The 27,768-nt window shown below is 45.3% G+C and overlaps 1 protein-coding gene across 2 annotated transcripts; it reads right to left on the reverse strand.

The window, feature by feature from the left end:
• DPP8 (dipeptidyl peptidase 8) lies at positions 1-27,728 on the reverse strand. Of its 2 annotated transcripts, XM_054168932.1 has the most exons (20): positions 27,663-27,728; positions 25,196-25,465; positions 23,513-23,625; positions 22,412-22,585; positions 20,900-21,068; positions 19,579-19,689; positions 19,102-19,230; positions 17,257-17,318; positions 16,172-16,272; positions 14,870-15,047; positions 13,459-13,618; positions 11,899-11,978; positions 10,640-10,792; positions 9,906-10,041; positions 9,184-9,329; positions 8,316-8,462; positions 7,376-7,528; positions 5,196-5,338; positions 4,069-4,180; positions 1-2,969 (listed from the first exon to the last, which is right to left on the reverse strand). In XM_054168932.1, exons 2-20 carry the CDS (start codon positions 25,452-25,454, stop codon positions 2,847-2,849), a joined length of 2,649 nt encoding a protein of 882 aa, XP_054024907.1. In that variant the 5' UTR covers positions 25,455-25,465; positions 27,663-27,728; the 3' UTR covers positions 1-2,846. The 2 variants fall into 2 exon arrangements, with proteins under 2 accessions (XP_054024907.1, XP_054024906.1); XM_054168931.1 differs by lacking the exon at positions 1-2,969 and having other exon boundaries at positions 7,392-7,528.
• Positions 27,729-27,768: the final 40 nt, after the last annotated feature.

Consider the following 27,768-nt stretch of genomic DNA (forward strand, 5'->3'; position numbering starts at 1 on the left):
TTGCTAGCCTGAAAATACTGATGCAACGGTCCTCAGCACTGACACCTTCCTACCTCAGCAGTCTGAATTGCAACAGGCTTTGTGCTGCTTGTCACTGGGAATTTAGTCGTCGGCTGCACAGAGCTGGATCAGACCTCATGTAAGGCATCTCTCACACCTTCACCTACTCGCAGGAGTCTTTTGCAAGAGCTACAAATCTCTGATGATAAATCCTCCCAGCATTTCTGCAGGATAAGAGAGAATGGGGTCTTAAAGTGCTTAACTACTGTAAAAAGGAAAAAAAAATGGTAGGAAAGAAGGACATACATACTTTATGTGGCAAAATAGAGTACTTACAGTACGCTGGACTTCGATAGCTTCTCAATATGTATTTGAAACAACGGAAGGATGCATTATCAAAAAGTTGTATGTCAGCACTTTTAATCACAGCCTGTGCTAAAGGCAAACCTTACTTGCATAACATTTAGCTCCTCAGTTCCTCAGAAAGCACTGTTTGATGAAGGCCATTTTTGTTGTTCTTTTTTTTTTTTTCTTAAAGAAAAGGATCCATTTCATCTTAAAAATCATACACATTTACATTCAAGGGTAATCACCTCTAGAAAAAGAACCAAAACACCCCAGAAAGCAAGTTAATTTAATACTGAACAAAATATAAACAACTTTGGAAAAAGGTGATGTTCTCCAGGTGTGATTCTATACATATATGTATATATGAACAGATATAGATATATGTATATATAATACAGCATAAACACAGAGGGAACGATGGAATTCTGCAGGGACTGCTTAGACCCGTCCCTGCACACTGCTCTGTGGTTCTAGTTTAAATGCCTCAACACAGGTATCCATCCCTCAGTTCTGGCCACAGGGATAGATCCCTAAGGTACATCCACAGGGATACTCCATCACTTCAAGTCACAAATCACCACCAAGAGAAGACTTCACTGGAGCTGAGCTCCTCCCCTGCCAGGCCCTTCCCAAAGTAAAACTGTAAGCCTGTTACTAACCTGCTAATGGTTATTTTAATTCATCCACCTACACTCACTACAAACTGGAAAAAAAAAGGCAGCCCGAACAAACATGCCCACCTGGAGGGAAATGTGCATTTACTGCAGCCTGTTTGCTCTGGCTGTCTTGTGCAACCCAAAAAGCAGATCCTGTTCTCACCCGCTGATTTTACAACCGTGTAACTGCACCAGCTCCAAAGCTTTGGTGCCTGTGCCCAGCAGCCTGAACTGAAAATCGATGCGGCTTGATACGAAACAGCCAGACTGTGTTAAATCCCAGAGTTTTGGGATCAAGCTGAACAGTACAAAAGCAAGGAAAATACAAGGTTACAACATGTGGAGTACTAAGAGCGTAAACACTGAGAGTGATTCCAGATTTTTCAGAAGATGAAAAGAAAATCATGCTCTGCTTCTGCGTCTCTCTAGCACCAAAACAGAAAGTAAAGGAAGTTCTTAGGTTTCTAAGAAAACCATTAAAACTTACAGGAGTCTCAGAGGCAAGCCCCAAGGGGAGAATTTCCTGGATTAAAGGGAATCATTTTGCTATGGATTTCTACCCTAAACAACCTGTTGCAAGTTAAAACTGACTTCACACACTTGGGCTTTTTAGCCAAGCCTGCTACTTAGTTAAAACCTCACTAGCAAAAACACAACTGGGATTGTATATCCTTGAGGCTTAGCAGGGTTACCTTAAGCTATACAGGAGGGGTGTGTGTGTGTCTCAAATACAGCCATCATAATCATGCTACACAGCAGTGCTAGAAAGGACCCAGGGATGGAGGACTGAACAGAGTATGAGCCTGGGAAATTGTCCCTCAAATGAAGCAGGAAATTCAATGAAACAGTTCGTATTGCCTCCCATGTAGTGTTTGTAAGGTCTCTCTTCACCAAATCCTCTGCAGACCTTTGAATTATTGAGTACTGCATTTTAAAGTTGTAACAGGATGCATACACCTATATCATGCTGCTGTGATGGTAAGAAGACAGTCCTGCAAAAACAGCTCCAGAATGAACAGCAGGGGAAAATGTCAGCGAGAAATGGGCTGCACTTTTAAGCTTGTCTTAAAATTTACAGAGATTCAGCTCTTTGACTTAAGTTAGTTTGCATCTCAGAGTAAGATTGTTATGCCTGTATCACAGTAAAATATCATTTCACTGAAATCAAGTACAATCAGGATAGGATCTCAAGCTGCTGAAAGAAAAAAAGGGCATGATTTATCCTGGAGAGAAAAGAATTCACCGAAAAGAACCTGGCATCAACCAGACTGAATTAAAAATTTAAATTCATTAAGAAGCAGCTGAAAAGTCTTTCTTCTTAAAAAAAACAATTAACATCTAGATAGGTGATGTGTCTAACTTGTGACCAGCTTCTAAGGAGTCAGACACATCCCTCTTCATGAAGCATAAAAGCTATATGATAGCATTTAAAATGTTGTAACCCTTCAGGTAAACTCTTGCTGTGTAGTGAGTAAATCATCCAGTATTATGTAGTAAAATATCAAGGAACACACTGTAAAAAAGACATCAGTTATGTCATGATGCTTTTAAAAAGTGAAGATCTGGTGCTGTAGAAGTCGATTATTTTCAGTTTCAGCTCCTCCCCCAAGAGAGCACCCATGGTACTGCATGATACCACAGACATTTGATTTTATTTACATCTTAAGCTTTAGAGTTATTAGGTCACCGTGCTTGAATTTCCTGTATGGCACCAAATTTACTTTTAAAAAGTGTCTCTGTGTGTGTGTGTGTGTGTGTGTGTACACGTGTGGCAGGCACCAAAATTCATACATCTCCTCGCTGGGTAGAGCAGCCAGTGGAGCAGAGTTCTGCAGAGGTCAGTTACATTGCCTTCAGGGCAGCAATACGAGAGCCCAGATTCTCTTGCAGGTAATAGAGCAGATGGAGTTCATAGTGCTCTCCTGACTCAGGTACCCTTATACTGTGTCGCTCCTGAGGGTAGATCTAAAAGACAAAACAACATCATGAGTATGCCACAAGAGTTGTGGGCATCAACACTTAAATCGGTCCCCAGAGCCTCATTCGAAGGCCTCTTACACTTGAGCTCACACCCCACCATCCAACACAGCCTGAACCCAGACAATCCACTGCATCCTCTCCTCCTGCTAGTGCTGTGCCGGAGCTGAACAGAGGAAGGTCCTCTTCAGGAGCCATCACATATATCAGTGCGCTCCCAGTTCAGCAGCCTGGGGTGGGATACCTGGATTACATCTGCACAGTACCAGCAAGGTTTAATGAAATGCTTAACCCTGCCCACACTGCACAGACACTGCTGTACTGCCTCCAAACTGCACATTTCCTTGGGAGCAGCCTGAACTGCTCTTAATGGTTCATCTGCCTAACAGGTTTTTTTTGTCACTTGAGGGCTGCAGCCCTTCTGCTGTGAGGAGAGGCTGAAAGTGTTGGGCTGGTTCAGCCTGGAGGAGAGAAGGCTCCAGCAGACCATATTGAGGCCTTCCAGTACTTACAGGGAATGATCAGAAAGCTGGGGACAGACTGTTTAGCAGGGCCTATTGTGACAGCACAAGGTGTGATGGGTTTAAACTAGAACAGGGGGGAAAGACTAAATAGAAGGAAAAAGGATGAGGATGTGAAACTCTGGCCCAGGTTGCCCAGAGAGGTGGTGGATGCCACATCCCTGGAACCATTCCAGGTCAGGTTGTTTGGGTTCTGAACAACCTGCTCTGGTTGCAGATGTACCTGCTGACTGCAGGGGGTTTGGACTAGATGATATTTAAAGGTCCCTTTCAATCCAAAGCAGTCTGGGATTCTATAAAATCTTCCTTAAAAATAAAAAAAAAGTTAGAATCATGAAATGGTTTAGGTCAGAAGGGACCTTAAAGATCATCTAGTTCCGACCCCACCACCAGGGACAGGGACAGCTTCCAGTACACCGGGCTGCTCAAGGCTCTGGTCTAGTGGACCAGGCTCAAATACTACAGCTTTATCCTAGAATCCCAAGCCCAGCACAGCCATGTTACAAGCTCTGAGTTTGGACCCCTCAGACAGACACATATCATTTATGGCCTGGGTCAGGCCTTACCTGCAAGTCATATGGTTTCCCAGCTCTCACTAAAAAGCTGAGCAAGATGCTAGTGTGTGCAAAGTGAACATTCTCATCCAAGAATCCATGCAGCAGCAGCAAACGGTTTGGTCTGTGAAAAGCAAGAGACAAACATTTCTAGACAGCATCCCAGCACTTGCCAGCCATGTCATACTTTATATACTTTCCTTCAAAAACTTTCAACAGAAGAAAATATTTGCATAGAAACCAGCAGTTTCACTATGGTTAATTGCTCTGCATGAAGGTGTCTCCCAGACCTGTTATTTTCTCCTCTAGGAGTCCTTCCTGCTTATGCACATCATGGTCAGACCTTTCATCTATCTTTATTCTCAGAACTATTTCTCAGCTTGGATGACACAACAGCTTAACTCTTGCTCAGAATCACTGCTGATTTTCAGCTCAAGACAGCCCATGGTCTTGGCCAGCTCTGCACCAATGCTGGTACAGCCTTAGATAGAGCACACAGAAAGCATCCTGATCAGCTAAGTACTGTCTAGCTTAACATGGGTCTAAAGTGCTAATCATATCACTGAAGATATATTTGTAATTTCTTTAGACATAAAAGTTATCTTTAATTACAGTTAGGAGAGTCTTTAATTACAGTTAAGATAAACTAGAGGACACAGTCTCAAGCTGTGCCAGGGGAAGTTTAGGCTTGAGGTGAGGAGAAAGTTCTTCATAGAAAAAGTTATTAGCCATTGGAATGTGCTGCCCAGGGAGGTGGTGGAGTCACCGTCCCTGGAGGTGTTCAAGAAGGGATTGGACGTGGCACTTGAAGCCATGGCTTAGTCATGAGGTGCTGGGTGACAGGTTGGACTTGATGATCTATAAGGTCTTTTCCAACCTGGCTGATCCTATGATTCTACTGTATGTTTACTATGTCTACTAACTTGCAGGATGGTCTGCAATTATGTAAATGATCATTCAAGGCCAGGAAGTTTATTACTGTTGGGTTTTGGTCTTTATTTTTAAAAGCGTTATTATTTAATACTAGCATTTGTGAGTCCAGGATTCAGTTGCTAAGAATATGGAGATAAAAATGCATCCATGGGGCTTGACTTTTCCTGGTAGGAAAAGTAGAAAGCAAGAGCCATAACCAAACTTACTCAGAAGGAAACTTCTCAGCTTGCATGGCCACTGAACCTAGGTAATAGCCCTGCTCATTGTGATCCGGGTGGCCCATGTAGCGCTCTGTGTACCCAGTGTCATAGAAAATCCACAGCGTGACGGGGGCTCCGGCGATGGCCACCTGCAAGTTCAACAGCACTCTGAGCATCAGCAGGAGAATGAAAACACATCCTCCCTCATCTGGGAACATCCCTCCCTCCCACAGCTCTACCCCAGTATGACTCTAGTTCCCCTGAACATGCTGGTAAGTGTACAATCCCCACCCTGCAGTGGAAAAGCAAAGCAAAGCAATCCTCACTCTCCCTCCCACAGTTCATGGATATCAGCACAGCTCGCCTCCAAAACAGGGTAGATTCTACAGACATATCAGAAGCAGCAATAAACATGTCACCTGCTAGGCTGGCCAAGAGGTGGGTTTTGTCCAAAATGCAGAGTGCTCTGCATTCAGCTTGCAAACCTTTTGTTCATTTGAACACCTAACAGAAACTGGAGTAAACAGCTCCCTGGGACTCAGCAAACTACCTTGCATAGCTACTGTCAGCTTGCAGAAAAAAAGACCAATGAGTAAACAACCAACCAACCAGCACCAGAAACCCTCTTGCAACTCAGGGATTTTTGAAAGTAAGAAATAATCCTTAAAGACTTGAGACAATATTAGACCTCCTAGGAATTTCAGGCTGGACTTAGACAAAGCAAGAGCAGCCACAAAAAACAGAACATATCCCAAAAGCAATAACCAGCTTTGCCAGATCTCTACCTTTGAGACTTGCCCAACAGTGGCCTGGCCCTTTACTGTAGTAATCTAAAGTCATGTAATCACAAAACCTCCTGTCAGTTCCTCTCCCCATCCCCAAGCTGCCCTCCTGGCTGCTTCACAACACAATGCTATGAAGCTGCATTGGCAATTTGATCTGGGAATAGATCAGTAAACAAAGAAACTATTCTCTTGGGGCAGGAAAGAAGGGTGGAGGAAGACAAGGTGGTATCATTTTTCAGCAGGATCATTTCCCTTAGTTGGCTCACAGCACAAAGTGCTGGGCTGACACAAAGCCAGCAGCAGCTGAGGCTATATAAGGTACATTTAGCATATTGCTGTAGCTATAGCAGCACAGTGAAGTTATTGCAAGCTCAACAGTCCAACAGCTTAGCTCTCTTAAGACAGTTCCAGAGAGGGAATACCCTTCTGTTCTCAGCTGAGTAAGGGTGAAGTGTTGTTTCTTCTCAGCCCAGTTCTTGAGAACATACTTGCAGATATTCCAGTAAAACTGTCCTGCCTGAACAGTTCCATGTATCTGTTACATGCCCAGGATTCTGGGGTGGCAAGTGTCTTCTGTCCAAAAGCACTCTACTTGTATTAATGCCTCATGGGCAACATCACACCAAGACTCTGCCTGGCTCCTTTGGAGCTAGGAAAGCTTATACAGTGATGTTGCAGTCTCACCACACAGTTTGGGGCGGTTACACTCCAACAGGATCACCACAGTCTCCTGGAGAAGAAAAGCTGCAAATTTGCGTGGAGAGGTAGCAAAGCACAGCACTCAACTGCACCAAGGCAATTTCCTGACTGGAGGCATCTCTGTCAGTATTAATTACTGGGGCTGTGCTGGTATCACTGCCTCTGAAAAGCTGCATCCCATAGCTGTATCAGTACAGACTCAATATAAGTATCACTCCCACACACCTCTCAGAGCCCAACAGTGACAACAGGCTGACAAAGAAAGCATCTCATCCCTGTACTTCACACAGAAACACAAGTGGAGAGAGCTGAGACAACCTCAGGTCACAAAATAACTTTAAAGTGCTCTTGCAACACCCTCTGATTGCTGTTTTTTAAAGATACTGTGGCTTGTCAGCAGGCACTAGCCTTAAGAGTGAACAGATTTTCAGATCTGTTGTCTGCAAAGTATCAAATAATAACCAAAGCCTGGAAGTCTAATTAGAAATACCATGGAAAAATGTTTGCTAGAAAAGCAACTTCTCTGAAATCACCCAACTAGAAGAGCCTTGAATAAAACAGCCAGAGTGCTGTGTCCTCACTTGTCCAGAGCAAGTACAAAAGTTTCTGTGCTGTGAATACCCATGGGAGGTTACAGGATTAAGGGGAAAAAAATAAAATCTGTCTGTGCCAGCAGAGTAAGTACTCAATGTCTGAACATACCCTGAAGATATCTGACCTCTGCATTAAAGCCATAAGAGACAGGTAGCCTCCATAGGACCAGCCATGAATGCCAACACGATCCAAATCAATGAAGTCATACTGTGATGCTAAATACTGCAGCCCTTCCACCTGGTCATCAATTTCTATTTGTCCCTGGGAAAGGAGATAAAAAGTTATTTTTGTTAGTTCCAGACAAAAGTTACATTCTCAGAATTTCCAAAGGGTGTTGCCTCACTGTGTGCAGTGCTCAGCCATACAACAGCACTCCACTGTACCAGGCATGTTACAGAATGATGGTCTCTTTTCCCTGTAAGGCCATAGAATCTTGGAACTCTTTAGGTTGGAAGGGATCTTTAAGATCACTGACTCCAATATACGTTAGCCCATCTCTTAACTACCCTTTTCTTTGTTTCTCCTTACTTGGGGGCCTGTAAGATTTTCCAGTGTTTTCCTGTTACAATAGCAGGGCTGCATTCCAGCTCAGTGAGTGAACAGCCATCCCAGCACACAGAGCTACACTGCAAAGCCAGCAGAGCCTGCATGTACATTTGGTCAAACACATTCACCTTCTCCAGCCTGACACAGGAGCTGTCCTGAACATTAACCTGAACCCAGAATGAAACTATCCTGCTCTGTGTGAGCAGCAAAGAATGTCCACTGGCAGTCAGAGACTCCCTTAAGAAGCACCTTGTGTTATATGGGCCAAGCTGGAGATAGTTCACAACCTCAAACCCTGGCATTATCTTTTCCACATTGAGCATCTTTCCTCCCTCAGATCCACAACGCTCATCTAGAAGCAGTTTCTCTCCTCAAACCTAGACAGCATCACACAGACAACACTGAGCATCTGTGTCACATGAGTGCTTCAGCTTAGATAACACTGGGACTCAAACCCATCTTTGGCTGAAAAAGAAGAGCCCAGACTCAGAGCTCCACTTACCATTTTGTATTTAAAGGCTCCTTCAAACTTCAGCCCTCGGTGGCAGGACCCTCTGTTGTCAATGACAACGACCACGTAGCCTAAAGAGGCCAAAGTGTTCAAGCGGAAATACTTGATTCCTTTGAAGCGGTTGTTCACCAGCTGCACCTGGGAGAAGAGCAAGGACACAACCACAGATGGATATAGTCCAGAGCTCACCTCAGATGTTATTTACATTTATCTTCTTTTAAAGGTTTTAGACATTTTTAGAAGGTAAAGTTGCTAAGATGTCTCCTTGCTGCCACAGGAATCCCTCTCTGCTTGTGGTCTGCTATGAAACGAACTCTCTCCCTCTGGGTCACAGGTATGAAGAGCTGAACTGAGGTCCACTGCAGCACCAACAGGCAAAGAGCAAGAGGGGCAGTAAGTGACTGCACAACCCAACCCCAAGGCTGAAGCTTTCTCCACTCTGTTCTTTCCCAGGAGCAAATTTGTCCCTTCAACACTTACTCTAGCTGCCTTGGACCACAGGCCTTGGACACATCTGTTCTCAGACAAGTGGTGGTGCCTTGATCTATGACCTGGAAATCATTGAATAATAGAACACCAGGTTGGAAGGGACCTCAAGGATCATCTGGTCCTACCATTCTTGGCAAAATCATGATCTAGACAAGATGGCCCAGCACCCTGTTCAGCTGAATCTTACAAGTGTCCAATGCTGGGGAATCCACCAGTGGCTGATGACCACTTACAGAACCTTTGGCCAAGCACCTGCTCATCAAACAGGCAAAACACTGTGGACTATCCTCAGCATAGAGCAGAAACTGCTCATACAGAGCAGTAAGAGAAATCCAGGCCAGCCCACTGCTCACCAACATGCTACACTCACCTGAGGCCCTCCATAAATGAAGAGCACAGTGGGGTACTTCTTCCCAGGCTGCAGATTGTGAGGTTTGTACATCATCCCATAGAGCGTGAACCCCGTGGAGCTCTCAAAGGAGAACACTTCTGGGGGGATGTAATCTGGAAGAGGACCTGCCAGATGAGGGAACAGAGAGCCTGGTTTAAAAGGGAATGGATGAGTAACACAGCTCTGCTTCAACCCTGCCTCAACAGGGCTGAAATCCCAGTGGAGCCCTCCCACACATTCCAGTAGATGTGACTGGGAACAGGCAGAGACTGAAAATGTCCCTGTGCTAGGGAGCTTTCTCAGTCCTATCACATTCCCATCTCTGCTCTCCTTTGGACAGCAGTGACTCCTCTCTCCTGACACAGCCATTACAAGTATCACATCCCTTCCTAACCCCACTTAGGACTCATTGCATTAATACACAGAAAGCACAGGATATGGAATATGCCTTAGGGATGGAGAGATGAAAGGGAACAGAAACACAGTGGAAAATAAAAGCCTGAGAGCTGTTTCACAAAGCCACCAGCAGCACACAGCTCTTTGGAAGTGTACACCTTTCCCCAGAAGCACTGCACGTTAGGAGGCACATTCCACAGAGTAAGTGAGTGCATTTAAACCCTTCCCTGATGCTAAACCTGGCTGTCTTCTGGAATATCTTTCACTCTGGTTGTCCTTTTCCAGTTCCTCATTGTAACTGTTACCTGCTGAATCTAAGATGGTTGCCCAGAATTCCTTTGTCCTGTGAGCTGCATCATCTTCAGGTCCTGTCAGCCGGTAAAGTGACACACAGTGGGGGTTCTTCTGATTACTGTACTTGCTGATGAACATGTCACAGTCCTAAGGAGAAAAAGAACATTACTGTGAACTCCTCAGTGCAGAGACACAAGCAAAACTGATCATTTCTTTCTGTATTTAGATCTCTCAGAAGATGCTTTTGGACCAAATTAAACCAGAAAGTCTAAGCACTTATCTTGACAACAGCAGACACACTCCAAGAAGCTACAGTCCTTAGCAAGACTCAGACATTAACACTCCAAAACCAAAAATACACCTGCAAAACCAATAGCGGCATGAGGACCTTGTCACACATCCTCTTGTGGGTACAGCACTCTCAGCCAAACAGGCTACTGCCCCAGCTGCCTGGAAGCCCACCCAACGCTGTCACAGGCACATGTGCTCTGGTGAAAAGAGCCAGGCTCTAAGAGTTCATCCAGGCTCCTTTTGCCTGAGGTGAGCTGAAGAGCACCTGACTGGCAGGTCAGACCTGGTTTCCAGAGTGGGTACAACACACAGGAGTACACTCCACAGTGCAGAATCTGCTTTTGTTATATTCAAATACAGCCTTGTCTGCTGACTGGTGAAGGACAAGAGTGGTGATAAGCCCCAACACATCCTGCCAGTCCTGCTGTGCAGGGCCCCACAGGCAGACAGGTACCTGGCTGACACAGCAGGCGTGTGAGTAACCTCGTTCTGTCAGCCGCTTCACCTCTCCAGGATTCTCGTAGCTAACAACATACAGGTGATGCTCTAGAGGTGAATCTTTTGTGCCTTGGAAGTACACCAGCTTTTTGGCTTCATCAACATAGATCTGTCAAAACCAAAACAAACAACACAGCCCTCAATATCGTTTCTTGTCAAAACAATATGCAGTTCTACTGCCTCCAAGTCTCACTCCAGTTCCCACTGTCACACTTCCATAAAGCTGAGTTTTAGTCTGACAATCTGCAAGGAACAAGCCAAAGGACTGTTCCTACTGTCCCCACCTCTGACAGGCATGATTTCACTTCATGTCTTGTTCCTCAGCTCTCTCATGCAGGTCCTTCACTCTTCAGTCTCTCCTCTGTTGTGTGCTATTGTTTTACTCTGTCCCCCACTCTCTGTTACCTCCTCACTCTTCACACCCTTTCTCTATATTATATAAACCACTCCAGAAGAAAATCAAGGCAGCAGCTGACTGTAAACAACTGCCATGTCAAATACTCCTCAGCTGTCCCTTCTTTTTGAGCAGACAGCAGAACAGATCCAAGTGCAGGTCAATTTGCACGCCTCATTTCTTAACTGCAATTTTAATGACCATTTAGGAGGGATTTCAAAAACCTTTACAAAGTCCAAACCAGTCAGAGAGTTCTCCTTGAACTGCAAAGAAGTCATCCAGCTTAGAGCTAGAAGAGCAGCAGTTTGGGGAGCATTCCCTCCCTCCTCATGCAAGCTCACAGGCTGCATGGAATATAAACACAATGCATTCTAGCTAAAAGGGGACAGACTTATGCAGATCCCTCCAGGGAGTATCTTTTCATTCCAGGACAGCAGTTGGACACCACCATGACATCTTGCTGCTCATGGAAAAAGTGAAATTTCTTCACTGCTGCCTCACAGTATTTTTGCTCTCTTCCCTTTAAGCCTTGAATTTAGTGGGGAAAACTTACTGACAAGGATCCACACAGGAACATGCAGCAAAAAAAAGGCAACTTATGTTGCTTGCAATGCTTTCCCACACAGTCAAAATCACAGCCTCTGGTCTAGAATAGCATGTCAGAGGAAGAGAAGAAAGAAAGAACACCAAAAAACCCTCACATGATCTACATGCTCAAACACCAGGAGAGGCAGGGTCCACTCTTCTCCAGAAGAGTCTCACTAATGCAACATGAATTGATCTGTGAGGTCTCAGGGACCTCAGCAAGAGAAGAAACTCACATTGGATCCATGCCTGCCAAGCACTTCCCATTCTCCACTAGTAATTGCTATCTCCTCTTTGATGGGGCACTTGAAGTCACCTGCAAATAACCAGCACACAGAGATTTGACACTTTTACACTTTACAAAACACACAGTCACAATAATACTTCCTCTTTTTTTATTAGGCTAAACTGTTGTCCCAAGACTAAACCCAAGAACCTGCCTTTGCAGAAGACCCACACCAGTGCCAGCTCCCCAGAAAAAAATCTGAGGGCTGGTACTACATAACCTGCTGTGAAATGTATGTTAAAGGATTCAGAGGATTCAGCCTGAGGCTTCCTGAAAAACAGAACACTATGCAAGAAGGAAACTAGGACCACCAGCAAACCAGGTGTATTTTTTATGCATCCTTTCAACAGACACTGAGTTAAATGAAGTATCACAGCATGAAACTGTAAATTAAATAACACACTGTGGAAAAACCACTCTGGGAGCTCTCCACCCAACTGTATCATGCATCTGAGCAAGACAAAACTTTTACTGCAGCTCAGAAGCACATAGGCTTTGATTTTTTTTTGGTTGGAATGATTCTTCCTGCATTTCCATTTGCAACAGCTGCCCGTAATTTTCTTCTGCTAACACCTCAGCCTATAAAGCAATGCCCTGATTGTTTTTAAGAGCTGAGAGGAATTCTCTGAACAGCTGTCATATCCCAAGTTCTGCTGCCAAGTACACATACTCATTTTAAGGGGCTAATATTTGGGACCACACAGACAGGGAGGTCCTCTATGAACCTTCTATGGGGAGCTGGTCTCTTCTTCCAAGTATCAGGTAATAGAAAGAGAGGAAATGGTGTCAAATTGTGCCAGGGGAGGTTTAGATTGGGTATTAGGAACAATTTCTTTCCTGAGAGTGGTCAAACGTCAGAACAGGCTGCCCAGGGAGGTGGTGGAATCACCCTCCCTGGAGGTGTTCAAGAAACCTATGGGCATGGCACTTGGGGACACACTTTAATGGCCATGGTGGTGTTAGGCTGACGGTTGGACTCGATGATCTTTGAAGTTTTTTCCAACCAAAACAATTCTATGATTCTTACAGCATGTTCAAACTGTGCTCTTTGTCAGCTTCTCTGCTACCAACCTGCTTGCAAAGGCTGACAAGGACGATCTGGATTTTACTCACAAAATCAAGTCCTGAACCAACGCGCATCTATTAGGTACACTGGGTCCGTCAGAGGTAGCCATGCTATTGCAGCAATGATTAACCTCTGGCAAAAGCAGAGCACAAACAGTCCTGATACTGACAAGGAAAAGCCATCTGCGTGCATTTCACTGTGTCACAGGCAGCTTGTTTCCCCTCTCAATTTGTGAAACTTTTCCCTCTAGTCTGTGAGGAAGAGGCATGCGGAACCCAGAATGACTGCCTGATTTCAAGAGGAATGGTAGCACAGTGACGTGCTTTTCTGGATGACAGTAGGAGTTTCCAGTAAGACAGTAATTCCTGCCACCCGGAAGGACATTTATTTCCTCACTACTTGGCAGCAAATTGCCAATTAAAGCAAAAGAACCATTTTGCTTACTCGGAGCAGGGAGGCCTCCACACGACCGTTTATACTTGCTCTCCTTCAGAACTGAGGTGACTTTGTACAGGTGCCGGAATCCCGTCTTACACTCGGAGGCAAAAATGAACTCTATCTCATCTTCATGAGTTTGAGGGAAAACATGAAAGATATCGTGGATCTGTGGAGACAGAGCAGTGGATCATTGCTACCAGCAGGACTTCAGCACTGAAGTCACATTAGTAACTTCTTCTTACTGCTCAACACAGACCACACAGTTCACGCTAGCAGGGTGTGAACCAGCGATGCTCATGAAGCAGGGAGTGCCTGCAGACAGTAGCCACAAGTGCAGCACAGCTCTGAACTTTTTGCTGCTTTAACCCTAAATTCTGGCCAAAGAAGTAAGCTTTCCTGCACCCATTTTTCTAGCTTGAGATACAGACAGTGTGTGAGGAGCCAACCAGAGAAGCTGAGCTCAGTGGCTGTCCCTGTCCAGTGGTGTCTAGAAGCCCACAAGTGAAGGGTTATTCAAAGAAGGACAAGCTGGCATCATCTTCCCACTCATGAAGATGCAAATCCTTGCTTCAAGAGATAATCTTTTGAGGGACTCAAGCACTTACCTACACAGTATGATCTGCCTGCCAAAAACCACTCCAGCCAACAAAAATAATGGGGAAAGGACAACTGACAGCACCATCCTGAAATCATGACCAGTATTGCCAAGGAGAAAACATGGTATCAGAGAGAGCACTCATTGCATAGTCACCATTCACTGTAAGGCTTTGTGCAAATACTCCCTGCTGAAAGATCTACCTACCTTCCTGACTGATGCGCCCAGGCCCTCCTGCACCCTAGCACACCTCCAGGATTATGCCATTTTAGAAACATTCATCTTTATGTGCAGGAGTGTGAACAGCACTCATTTTTACAGCACTAGCCTAGCACACCAATGTCCAGTCTCACAGCACAGGCCCTAAGGCACACCTTGAGAACATCAGACACAAATCTATTTCACTAGACCCTATGTAGCTACAGAGAATTTTAGTGATTGTTAGCAGATTCTCAGGACTTGTTCACCCAGTATCATCTAGATACATCTTTGCTCGCTTCATCTGCTGGCACTGCTGGTGGTGAGCAACCAGCACCAAGACGCTGGAGGGGGTTAGTGCAGGCAAGAGCCTACCCTGAGCCCTGGGCTCTTCTTCCAGCTCTGTTTGACCACTGTGCAGCCTCAAGCAAAGCAGCTCTGCTTTCATATCACATCTCTGTTTTCTTCATACGGGTTTTAACAGCAGGGACCACAGAACATTCACAAAAGTTGTGCAGTGGGAACATGCTCCCAGGCAGCAGAGTAACACCAATGTTGCCCAAGTGCTACAACGAGGGTCTTGAACAACAAATTGTCAGAGAAGGCTGAAATTCCAATTCTTACATTTATCCAGATGTCTGTTGTTTCCTCATAAATAATGAAAGGTGTAATAGAATCTGGTACAGCATCGATAAGTTTCTGTCTTTCCATTGCATCATCTTCTGTGGGGATGAATAATGCAGGAGGGAGCAAGACTATCTGAAGTCGAGTTTGGGAGCGATCCAGTAAGATGGACCAGATGCTGTTGAGGAGACAGATATTAAAGAAAATAACAAGCAGCCATGAGTATTAGACAGGCCTGAAAATCTCAACAGACACTCATTAGCACTAGCCACTTTGAGAGAGTCAGCAATGTTCAATTTCATATTAAGCACAAAGCCATGTAAAATTTCACCCACATAAACAAATCTCTTCCATAACACAAGAACCTATTTCACTTCATTTCAATATTGCATAAGCACTGCAGGTTCAAAAGTTTAATTCTATTCTCCCCAATTTGAATTGTGCTTCAGGGAGGAAAGAGAAGAGGGGGGGAAAAAAAAAAATCAACAGGGAATAATGAAGCAGAAAAAAAATTTTCAACTGACATTTCAGGATAGTTGCAAAAATGCTAATGTTTTAAATCTATACCTGGCAGATAGTAACACTGGCACCTAAATGAGCAGGCAGTAGACCCTGCCATGCTTCTGATGGCTTTGCATGTAGCTCTAATAACAATCCCACAAAAAGCAAGATAATGTAACAAATGTGTCCCTGCATTTCTTCCCCCTTTGGGGGAAGTGGGGAGGAAACAAAAAAATTTAGAAGTTGAAAGCCATCTTTAGATTAAAGAAGTGCAATTCTGGATAAGCCTTTGGTGAGTTAGAGACACTGTACTACATCATCTACAGGGTTAAAAATGACATGCAAATGTGAGTAGCACTTACAGCAGGTTTTCTGATCAGTAAGTCTGGTCAGCAAGGATGGTCCAGGGAGCTAGCCTAGGGCCTGGGGGACCTGGGCTCAATTCTCTCCTCAGCCACAAACTTCCTGTGTGACCGTGGCAAGTCATTTAGCCTCTCTGGGCTTCAGTTCCCCATCTGTAAAATGGGGACAATAGCACTGCACTCTCTCTCACAGGGAAGCTGACAGGACACATACATCACAGGCTGTGAGTGCCCAATACCAAAGCAGTAGGGCCAGGTACCAGAGAAAGAGACAAGGAGAACTTGGATTTGGCTTTGGAAAAATTGTCCCCTTTGCAGAAACAAGTTTGTAGCAATGAAAAAATAAAAGCAGGCTTAAGCTTGGAGAAGTCAGAGACCATTCTGCTTCTAACTGCATTATCCCAAACCCTCTAAGCAGAGACAGGATTAACATACGCACTATTTTCCTTCTGGCGTCCACCCAGCTCTAGCAATGTACTCTACTCCTTCAAAGAGGATCTCGAAGGGCTGAACTAGCTCTTTATCCACAACATCTGCAATCTGTTGACAAAGCAGCAATTCAGTGACACTGAGATGAACCCCCACAATCAGTTTTCATGCACGATGACTGGGCACAGAAGACCTCTTTCTGTGCATCTCATGCAATTTAGTTTGGCCTTTTACAACACAGGGGACTCAACCCTGCCTATAGCACTGTAGGAGAGGTGCACACCAACTGTGCAGCCAGGGCTGGGATGCTGCTCACAAATCTATCATTCATCTTGGACAGGTCACTTCCATGCTCAGTTTCCCATGTAAAGGGATTCGTATCAAGCTATTTTGTAAGGTGTTTCATTGGTAGATACTGAACATCCTGCATGACAGCCAGTTATCAACATGGCTCTAATTCATGATATGCAATTCTGCACTCTGGCTGGGACTGGGGACAAGTCACAGTGGTACCCAAAGGGTTGTGACAGCTTTCTCTGCCTTTGCTGGCTGACATCAGTATCACTATCCCGGCAGATGACTGTTAACGGCTGAAGCAGCTCAAGAGTAGAGAGGATCCCACTTGAGTATGGCCATTAGTGTATCTGTTTGGCAAGGTTAATTTCCCTACTGGCCAAAGATTTGGACTGGGCTATGAAAATTTCTGCAACTGCTACAAAATCTCAGGGCAAGAGCAAAGTGCAAGTCTTCCTGTATGTCCATGCTGCTCCAGGGTGATATATTGTATTTGCAATCCAATGTGTCCAATATCTTCAGCCAATCAAGAAATCTGCCACATAAGAAGGTCTAACCATCCATACCTAAAATACTCTGCTTTGCTGCCGAGTTCATAAACCAGCGATAGGGAAGGAAAGCAAAGCCTTGAGAAATGCTGCTGCACACACAGACACCACATATCTGCATAGAAATGAGCAAGTGCACTGCCTCCAGAGAAGCCATTAAGCTATCACAACCAAGAAAGTCTGTTTGTGCTGAACTGGAAAATGAATTTTACTAAAAATAGAATCAGGAAAACAAGCAGAACATGGAACTTACTCTGCCTTCCGCATTGATTGTCACTTCAGAGATCTTGAAAGTGACCTTTGGATTTGCTGTACCTATAAAAACAGATGTTAGCAGTCAGGCACCAAGTGCTTGCTACCAAGAGGGCAGGCCTGAACTGTGGATCATTGTGTTGTTCATATGGAACTGGAAAAGGCAAACAGCAGAATACACTTTGATCAAACAGCCTGCTTGTATGTGTGAGAGACAGCAAAGAACCAGGCAGGGGGAAAAAAGAGACTGCAAATGTGAGGTGGACTCAGTGTATACAATCCTGCAAAGATCTGATCAAAAGCCATGCTACTGTCACTTCTCTCCCACAGTCAAAGGATGCAGGTACTAGTTGGAAGTAAATGCTCAGGAGTGATGAAGACAAGAAAGCAAGCTTTGGTTTACTGTTTGGCTGTTATTCTTGAGGTCATGTATAAAAAGTGATCCAGTGCTAAGAAGGATCACTGAAAGTGAGAGCAATTCATGCTTAAAAACCTATTGCCATGACTAGTGTGGTCAAGATAACAAAGCTACATATTTGTGTTGAACATTGAAAATCTGCAGTTAACTCTTCACACAACGCAGCAGCTCATCCTGCTGTGCCTGCAGTGCCAGCAGCCTGCTGCACAGCAAAGCAGGACTGCAAACACTATAAAGCCAGTTGATCCACAACAAGCCAGAGGTAGCAAATCCCACGTACTCTGAATATTCTCAGTGCTGCTGTGAAGTATTCCTGCTTCATCAATCTAGCTTATACACAAAAACTGATGGACTGAGATGAAACAACTTGCCTTGGGCCACAGGCATTTTCCTAAACTGGTGAAATTTAGCATTGAACAGAGCTATGACAGAATACTCTCAGAAATCTGGGTGTTCAAAAACACCAAAAAAATGCAAGAATTCCTCTCTTGCTCCTTAGGCTAATGCTAAGCCTTTCCTCCTCCTTGAAACAAGTCATAAATCAGGATCATAAGCAGAAAACTTTTTCCACTGGACTGGGGAATCTGCAAGATCTGAATGAATTCTGTAGCTTGGGAAGGTCAGCCAAACAGAAAATATTTCTCAGAAAAAAAAAGAATATTTCAGGAGTGAGGAAAGAGAGTGAATCACTTATCTGTGAGCAACATGTCCTATTGTAACAGCAGGGAAACCTCAGAAAGACAAGGGTCAAACTGTTCAAATTTGTCCCATGCACCTGACAGTGAATGAGCCCTCTGCTCAAGTCCCACTCTCCTGTTTCAAATGGCATTAAAGTTAATATGCATCACACCTGCCCTCATCCCTTTACTGCTGAAGCCTCCAGATCATTTACTGCTTGAAAACATGACAACAGGAGGTTTTCTAGGTAGGCTGCAAGCATGTTGAGTTTGCTGTTCAAAGTTCAAGAGGAATCATGAAGAACAGAGTCCTTCTGAACTACCAGGGCACTGCCAGCAGCTAAACAGAAACCCTCCTGAAAAAAATCCAAGGCCACGAACCTGCAGCTATTCCCTTAGAGACAGAGGGCCATAATGAGAATCAGTTCAACAACTCAGATCTGCCAGGATCTGAGACAGCAACTCCAAAATAGTGACAATCAGATAGGGTTTCTGCCAGCTCCTGAGACACCCAGACTCCAGAGCTCTTAGTAACCACATGGCTGGAATATCAGCACAGCCACCAGTGACTCATCTAACTTCCACAGCAGCAGTTTCCCCAAACATTCTCATCACCTGGACACCAGCTCAAAAACCACTCAACACCTCTCCAACAAGCCCCTGCTTCAGGCTAGGAAAGTCACTGCTGTCAGGCACATGGAATAAAAGATGTGTTTCCCAGAAACAGAGACGTATGGTATCAGGGTCTCACCAGTTTTGGGGTACCGGAAGGAATCTGTCCTTCTTGTCTCCAGCATGGGTGATGTGACATGGATAATTTCCACCTCTGATTCATCATTTTCTTCATAAAGAATTCGAAGAACTTTACCCCCATTCAGTGCTGCAAACACATGAACATTTCCTGGTCAGAACAGCTCTCATTACCAGGCACCAGGAGAACAAGCAGGTTGGAAAGATGAAGAAAAATCCAACAAAGGGATTCATGTTCCATTAAGCAAAACACTCTGAGAGTCTTAGAACTCCTACCACCGTTGGGAGAAGGGAAGTCTCTTCCCCCAGTAACACATGCTCACAAGGCCACTGCTAACATGCCCGCTGCTGCAAAGAGCTCCAAAGTTGCTACAAGTAGAAAGACAAGCAACAGAAAAAAATACCTCCGCCCTGGACAGCAGAGCTGGGCAGACACTCCTTGCGCCCGTCAGACACACTGAGGGAGCCACACACTTACTTGGCTGTGCCTTTGGACTCCACCAGTAGCCTGTGTATCTGTCAAACTCCTCCTGCAGCACAAAAGTAGCCACGCCAGCACATTTTGGATCCTCCTCAACATTGGCCAGCTCTAAAAAAAGACAAAAGAATCAGTTCATGTTGCACTGCAGAATCAGACCAGCTCTGCATTACCCCCGGCACGGCCCACGTTCACCCCTCCAGCAACAATTACGTGACAATAAATCTGACTTCTCAGCGGATTTGGTTTCTGCTTCCACTCTGTTGATTTATTTAGGGAGGATCTAACCCCCTCTGACACCGAAGCTCCTTTTAGGAAAGGAAACCCATTCTCCCTTCTTACTGCTCATCATTTAGCCTCTCAAGTCTCTGTGTACTAGTTGAAAATGTTCTCTCTGCTGGAGCTCACTGAATTGGAAGGACAAGTTTCATGATACCAAAGGAAAACAAACAAACCAACCCCAAACCAACCTTTCCAAACAACTGAAACTACATAGAAAAAGAATAAAAAAATAAAAAAAAAATTGAAGCATCAGCATTTCATTCACTGCACAAACCAAAAGTAACAGCCTTACATAACACCTCACCACAACGACATACCCAGAGGGCTTCAATATTTTTCCTGTTACCCTGGAGGTAACTTAGCAGCGCTCCATAAATAATTATCATCTGAGAAGGAGTCATTGCTACAGTTTATTTTTAATGTACTTACATAATATTTTAATATTTCACATTTAAATAAGCTAAAGCATTAATATAAAGTGTCAAGAAAAAAATTTAACCAAAATGTAAATGATAAAGAGTTGAAATACAACTCAAAATTGATTTCTGAAAGTGTTTTGGCAGAAATATCCCATTTGCCTTCCTCCAAGGTGCATGTCAAAGACAGAGCTGACAGAAGTGAGGACTTAAATTACTATGAGGGGCCAGCAGAAGCCACAGTGCTATTCAGAAACTGTCTATATTGTTTCTGAAAGGCTCTGTAGCCTGCTTTTAATGACAGAAACTTTCCTCCAGCTCTATTCCGCCCACAGCTCCTCCACAGAAAAAAAGGCTGTTCCAGTAAAGAGGAATCTGCTGTGTTTCAGAAGAGTCCTTCCATGTGTATTCAACAAATAATTCATTCTGCCAGATTCACAGGGCAGGGAAAAGAATCATCCCACAATCTCTGCACTAGAGGAATCATGTAGAATGTGACAAACAAGGTGGAATAAAGTGGCCATTCCCCCAGATTTCAGAAGAACCCCTGGTGCCACTGCTCAATTCAGTCTAGCAAGAGCAAGTGCAGAGGAGGTGAAGTGATGTAACTCAGGATGTGTTACCATTGTGCACAAATGTTAGCCTCCTTTCTTCTCTGGTTTCTATATTAGATATCCAGATGTCATTGCTATGGATAAATGCAATCCAATTTGGATCAGCTGGACAAAGCTTGGGATCCATCCGGATATTTGGGCAACTGGTCTCTACCAGAATGGGTCTTAAAGGCTGTTGCTGTTTGAAAGGAAAGAAAAGCACAGTGAAAAACAGACACTTACAGAAAGTAGCCTGGATTATCATCAGGTCTCCAGGACCACAGCAGTGAGGGCACTGACTCAAATACACTGGTTTACAACAGAGGAATCTCCATTTTAAACACAGAAAGATACTATACAGGTATTTTATAGAGCAAATCGTGCTTCTGACACGGTTGCGCAGATCCCACCAGGGCCTCTTTCTGTCCTGAGGATTAGCCACAGATCAGAAGGCAGCTTGCCTAGAGAGGCCTGGCACACTCTTAAAACAGCACCCTGAAACGGGGCTGGCAGAACACACAATCCTGTCCTCCAAAACCAGCTCAGGGTACAGTAAATTCCCTTTGACAACAGGGTGAGGCAGACAGTAAGCACTTGTTGTTATAATAGTAAGAAATTATCTCAGCTTTGATGTCCAGCTTCAGCTCCAGCACGGTAAAATTTGCTTGTTCTGCAAGTTACACAGCCAAATCTTGTAATGCACACAGCAGTGACTGCTGAATGGTGACCTCTAAACAACAGCTGGGCAATAAAAGTATAGAATGGTGGGGGTTGGAAGGGACCTCTGGAGATCCTCCAGTCCAACCCCACTGCTAAAGCAGAGTCACCCATAGCAGGGTGTCCAGGTGGGTTTGGAATCTCTCCGGAGAAGGAGACTCCACAACCTCTTTGGGCAGCCTGCTTCATGCTCCATCACCCCTAAAGTAAAGAAGTTTCTTCTTCGCTCCAAGTGAAAAGCTACCTCTGATGTGATTTCTGACTACATGAAGGAGCACAGAGCACCCCAGCCTGTGTGGCGCTTTTATTGGCACTGATACTCATGAAAAAAATCAACATCTGATCTCCTGTCTTGCTGCCATGGTTTCTACCATTTCTTGTAATTCTCCATCTCTACCTGAGTTTCTACAGCTATGAAAATTCATCCCTCTGGAGGACAGGTTGTAGCCAGGTGGGGGTTGGTCTCTTCTACCAGGCAATCAGCGCCAGAACAAGAGGACACAGTCTCAAACTGCACCAGGGGAAGTTTAGGCTTGAAGTGAGGAGAAAGTTCTTCACAGAGAGTTGTTAGCCATTGGAATGGGCTGCCCAGGGAGGTGGAGAAGTCACCATCCCTGGAGGTGTTCAGAAAGGGATTGGACATGGCACTTGAAGCCATGGTTAAGACCGACCTTATTGAATCTATGATTCTCTGACTTCCCCACGTTTCAAGGGTTATCAAGACTACTTGCCATGCAGCAATAACTGATGATCACGCCCTGCTTTCACTGCAAGCCAGGGGAGCTTCTAGCCAGAGGAAGGGAAACAGGAGATGAGCAAACTCACAGTGAATCCATGAGGGCCTCCATCTTTTACGTGGTAAATCCCACTTCCAGCCTGAAAGAGAAAGGTGCCACTTTCTCGGTGGTAATCATAAGAGGCAATCCCAACAGTGCCAATTCGCTTCCTCTCCCGCAGCAATTCCTCTTCCCGAGAGTACATCCCATAGTCCAGGATGGCCTGAAGGGGGGCAAAGAAGCACAGTCAACATCTCTGCATGTCTTACTATGCTGGCAGAGCATCTCTGCATGTCAAGCTTCCAGGAACAGATGGCTATGCAGACACCCTCCTCCTCCAGAATCCTGCTGGCAGCCAGAAGCTCGCTACTGCTTGTACCTCTGCCATCAGCTCCTGTAGGTGCAGGTCATGATCAGATCCTACACAACTGTAAACCTGACAGCCACTTCTGCCACTTCTCCCATAGCAAGACCAGCATTATTCCAGTATTCTCTGGTGTAATAAAGACCAGGCTGAAGGTCTGTTATTTACAGAATGAGTAGGAGAGTCTTTGATGACTTTTGCAAAGACACACAGTGACTGGTCTGGTGGGAGGAGAGCACAGCAGAGATTTTATGTCTGGATGACAGCCTGAGGAAATAACATGGGAAAAAACACACCTAGTACAAGGGAGTTTGTCCCACCTCCTCCAAGCTGCTGTGGTGCATGAGGTGCGACTGGTGCAGGCTTGCTATGCAGAGGTAAAAATGGGACATGCACCCCAGCAAGTGGGAAAGGGATTTTCTGCTCCAGCATGAGTCATGGAGCCACTGACTGATTCCTGGGGGACTCATCACTTCTCCCTGTGAGACAGTGATTGCTGGAGCCCACAGGCTCCTCCAGCAAGCCCCAGGAGCTCACAGCAGAGAATTTGATGCTAATTAGTACTTGCAGTCTCTGCCGGCAAAGAAGGAATCATCTAGCACACACAGGTTTTATGATGCATAAAGGCTGTAACTTCAAACACTGATGGGAAAGCTGTGCTTGGTTTTGAGATGGCTGCAGAGTGAGCTGGGTACAAGGAGAACCTTAAGCTCCATATTTTAATGATGGATTGTAGGGACAACCCCAAAGCCTGTGTACTTGCACTGCCAAGAAACCAGGACCCACCGGAAAGAGATCCAAAAGAGGCTTCCAGGAAAGCAACAGGACAGCAGCTTTGTTTATGGTTTTGGGAATTTCAGAGTAGAAGAGCGTGTTCTCCCTGTTCTCCCCAGACATTGCTGTTGTAAAAGTGAGAAGGAAGGGGGGGCAAAAAATGTGTATTAGATTTCTGTTAGTAATCCAAACATCTCAAAGCATACCCAGGAACAGTTTCACTTCCTACCAGAGAAAGTACTGAGAGTTTCTGCACTGCAGCCTCACACTGGGAATTCTCTGCCTCACAGAAATGCAAGTCACGGAGAAGCAGAGAAGAAGGAACCACAGGCAGGCTTACCCCACACTGCCCAGAGCAGATCTGTGTCTTCTTGAAGTCTGGGGGCACTTTCATTTGGTAAGCTTTTAAAACCATTGCTAATTCCCCTGGCTGGAACATGGCATGACGCAGCTCATGTTTCAAAGATAATGCATTTTGGGGAAGACCTGAACATCCCTTTCCTGCTCCTCTCCCTCAGTATTATTCAGAGGTCTGAAATCTGCCAACGCAAAACAGGACCAGTGCAGAAAGGAGCCAAATGTGCCCTGAGGTAGGTCAAGTCTGACCTGTGGCTCAGGAAGCAGCATCCTGGAAACCAGAGCTCATCTCAGCTGAGGTTAGCCCATCCCCAACATGCTTGAACTCAGCATCATTCAAGGATTATGACCCCCATCTTCTGACAAGGGGGAAAAGAGAGAGATCAAGTTTTCTGACAATGTCACTAGCACATGCAAAGACTCTGAATCACAAATCAGACCTTAAGCAACCAGCCTGAGTAGCAAGCAGTGGGGCAAGAACATGGTTCTGGCTCCCAGGTCTTTGCTCTGGACATTGTTTCTCCCCCTAACCCCGCTCTTCATGGATTTATGTTCAGTAACTGCAGCTTTTGGCAAAAGTGCTGCTCTATCACAAGGCCTGCTCCAAAAAGCTACCCAGAAGGTTGCTCATGGTCTCACTTACAGGGCCAAATTGCTTCAAGCACAGCTGCAACTCAGAAATGCAGATTTATCAAGAGAGCACTAATTAGTGAAACAACACAGAAGTGAGGCACTGAGGCCAAGAACAATAAACTACATTAATTTCTCATTATCAAGACCAAAAATGTTGAGAAAAACGTTTAGTCTTTAAGCTGTCCCTGCCCTACAATGCTATTTATTCCCTTTGGAATCCCTGGAAAACCCACTCCATCAATAGCCCAGATACAAAGGACTCTCTAAATCACATTTATAATCTGTCTGGGAAGGAAACTCTGCAGGAGAAAAAACTTCTACACACTATCTGTAATTAAGAGAAAGGAGAACAAACTGACACAGCTTTTGGACAGGGGATGTCATACTTGGGGTGAGAAAAAACAGACTCAACAGACTACACCCCTTCTCCCAGATACAAAACATGCCCCAAAGGACACTTCACAGTTCTCTTCCAGCTTCAACAGGTCCAATAGGTCATCTCCAACCACACCATTTCCGTGGGAGATTACACCACAAGTTTTAATGAGGCATTAAGATCACGATCATGACATCTGATCAGCCAATCTGGCCTGAAATCCATTCTGATTTAGCTGCCAGAAACACCCAGCTCTTAAGAACAGCCAAACCCAAACAGACTTGGCAGGGACTGTTTAGTCAAGATGCAGGCTGTAACAGCAAACTTACCCAGATAGTAGATCCTGTCAGAATGAGGTCCTTCAGGATCATTTTTCTTCACAAAGGTGAAGTCATGAGGGGCTTTTGCCATCATGTACCCATGGTACTTCCGTGTATCCGTGAGCAGTTTCCGAAGCTGGCTCCAGGAATGCCTTTCTACGTAGAAAGGTTCCAGTTTTGGCTGCTCCTCCCTCTGGACGGGCTCCTCACGGCCCGCCGTTTCAAAGATTTCAAGGCCCGGCTGTTCAGTTTCCATGGCTGCTGCCATGTTGCATGTTTCTGGAGGAACAGAATAGCAGAGGTTCATCACTGTCTTCCAGCAGCCCACTTCATGCTCCCGAAACACATCGCAGCAAAGGCACTACAAGAAAATCACCAGTTCATGGAGAACTGGCAGAATGAAGAGGAACAGGAAAGAGATTTCTGCTCTGGAAAACAGGCTGCCATCAGTCAGCCTTTCAGAAAGGGACTCAGAACTTCACAGAGACACACAGATGTATTATTGTTTGCCTTTCCCACGCTCCCACATACCAACCAATTTTTTTCAGTTCATGAAGTGGATAAATTCTTCCCTGCTATCTGCCTCTTCCTCCCCATGACCGCATGAGTATCATCTCAATAGCCTGATAACAAAATGAGGGACAATTAGGACTGTAGTTGATTAGATAGTGTTGGATGATAGGTTGGACTCCATGATCTCAAAGGTCTCTTCCAACCTGGTTAATTCTATTCTATTCTATGAGGGACAATTAGGACTGTAACAAGATCTGGGACAGAACACGGTTCTTAGAAGGATCAACATCAGCAGTTGATGTGGGACCAACAGGCCATACACAAGGGGCTGAGGCAACTGCATGCCCTTATTCCTATTATTCTCCTATAATTTCATGGATTTGCTTATGTCTCCTTTGAGACAAATATTATATCATCTCAGGGATATAATTACAAATGCTGTATGGATAAAACTCTTCCACAGAAGTCAGGTGATAGCAGAAGACAGGCGAGAGAAGCATTTTCTAAGTAGATTCACCTGCAGCCTAAGTTTTATCCACCTGAAAAGGTTATAAATTTTGCAGGTATCTCTCCCTGCACTCAACTGTGCTTTACAGAGTATACCTGAGCTGGAATTAACAGCCTAGATAGCTGGCAAGAGGAAACCAAGTCCTTCCACTGTAAATCCCAGATCAGAGGGCAGCTGCAAAAGGATCTGAGCTATAAACTCCTGCCACATAGTTCATTACTGAAGAGACTAAGGTGTAAGGATTGGCAACCCTGAAAAGGAGGTGTTTTCTCTATATATAGAATGGAAAGACTGCACAACTGTTCTGCACAGTACTAGGCCAGAGCTGGGTGGCCTGAGCCTGCCAAAACCACTGATCCAGACTAAATAAAGCATTCCCACTGAGCTAACACACTACAGGACCACCAGATCTCAAGGAATGGGTTTGGGCAGCACAGCTGCCTGAGACTAATTGCCCTGATGGACTGGATCTCCTGCTGCTCTCCACAGCAGCTGAGATATCTTGTCATAGATGAGTGGAAAAAGAGACAATCTACACTTTGGACCAAACCCATTTTAACACAAACTGCTGAAAGCAAAGCAGGGCAACTCTGGATTAAAAGTTTGGTTCCACCTTTGACACCACAAACACTAATACACACAGGTCTTCCTTTTGTTCAAGCTACACAAAAACATAACATATGTTAAGCAGTCCCTTAAAACTGGGAATCCAAACCCATACACAGAACAGTGCTCTGTGTTAGAGACTAAGAATGAGACTTTAAACCAGAATCAGAAAACTCACCTAATTTGCAGAATTCCAACAAAGAAAAAAAAACTCTCTCTTTTCTCCACCTACACCCAGATGCTAATGGAATGTCTTAACCCGACCTACTTCTCACTCTCCTCCTAATAAAAGAAACAGAACCTGAATTGCAGTAGATCTTAAGGAGCAAACTAGAGAACTGCCACCTGGCAAAGTGATGCCAGTCCAGGGTAACGAGACGATCTGCCTCCCAGGAGACCACTGCGGGATGTCTACCGCAGCTACCTTCTGCCACATGAAGCATTGTATTTCCACCTCCCTGTAGCCAATAAAGAGATTGCCGCATGCTTCACACCTCTTCAGGGGACCCTCCAAGCACACCGCCACAGGACGTCTCGTATGGGCAGGGTACGCCGGAGGGGCAGGTCGGGCCCGAGCGGGGTCAACAGGTACAGATCTGCCCTTCCAGCCGAGGTCGGAAAAAGTGAGCAGATCCCGGGGGGACACTCCCTCGCCAGGGACAGCGGGCAGGCCTGGCCGGGGGCGGAAAGCCAGGCCGCCTCGGGGCAAGCCCTCTCCTCCCACCTCGAGGGGTACCAGCAGCTCCCTCCAGGACAGGAGGTAGCGGCAGCGGCCTTGCTACTGGGAGGTCACCTCCCCCGGGAAACCCGGACCCCAGGAAGGTGCTCACCCTTCCCGCCGGTACTCACGGCGCTCTGCGGCGGCGATGCTGCCGAGCCGCCCCGCCGGGCCGCTTCCGCTTCCTCCGGGAGGGTGCCGCCGGGCCGCGCCAGCCGGGGCGGCGCCCCCTGTAGG

This window comes from Dryobates pubescens, chromosome 17 (assembly GCF_014839835.1).
Source record: "Dryobates pubescens isolate bDryPub1 chromosome 17, bDryPub1.pri, whole genome shotgun sequence".
NCBI classification, from domain to species: Eukaryota; Metazoa; Chordata; class Aves; order Piciformes; family Picidae; genus Dryobates; species Dryobates pubescens.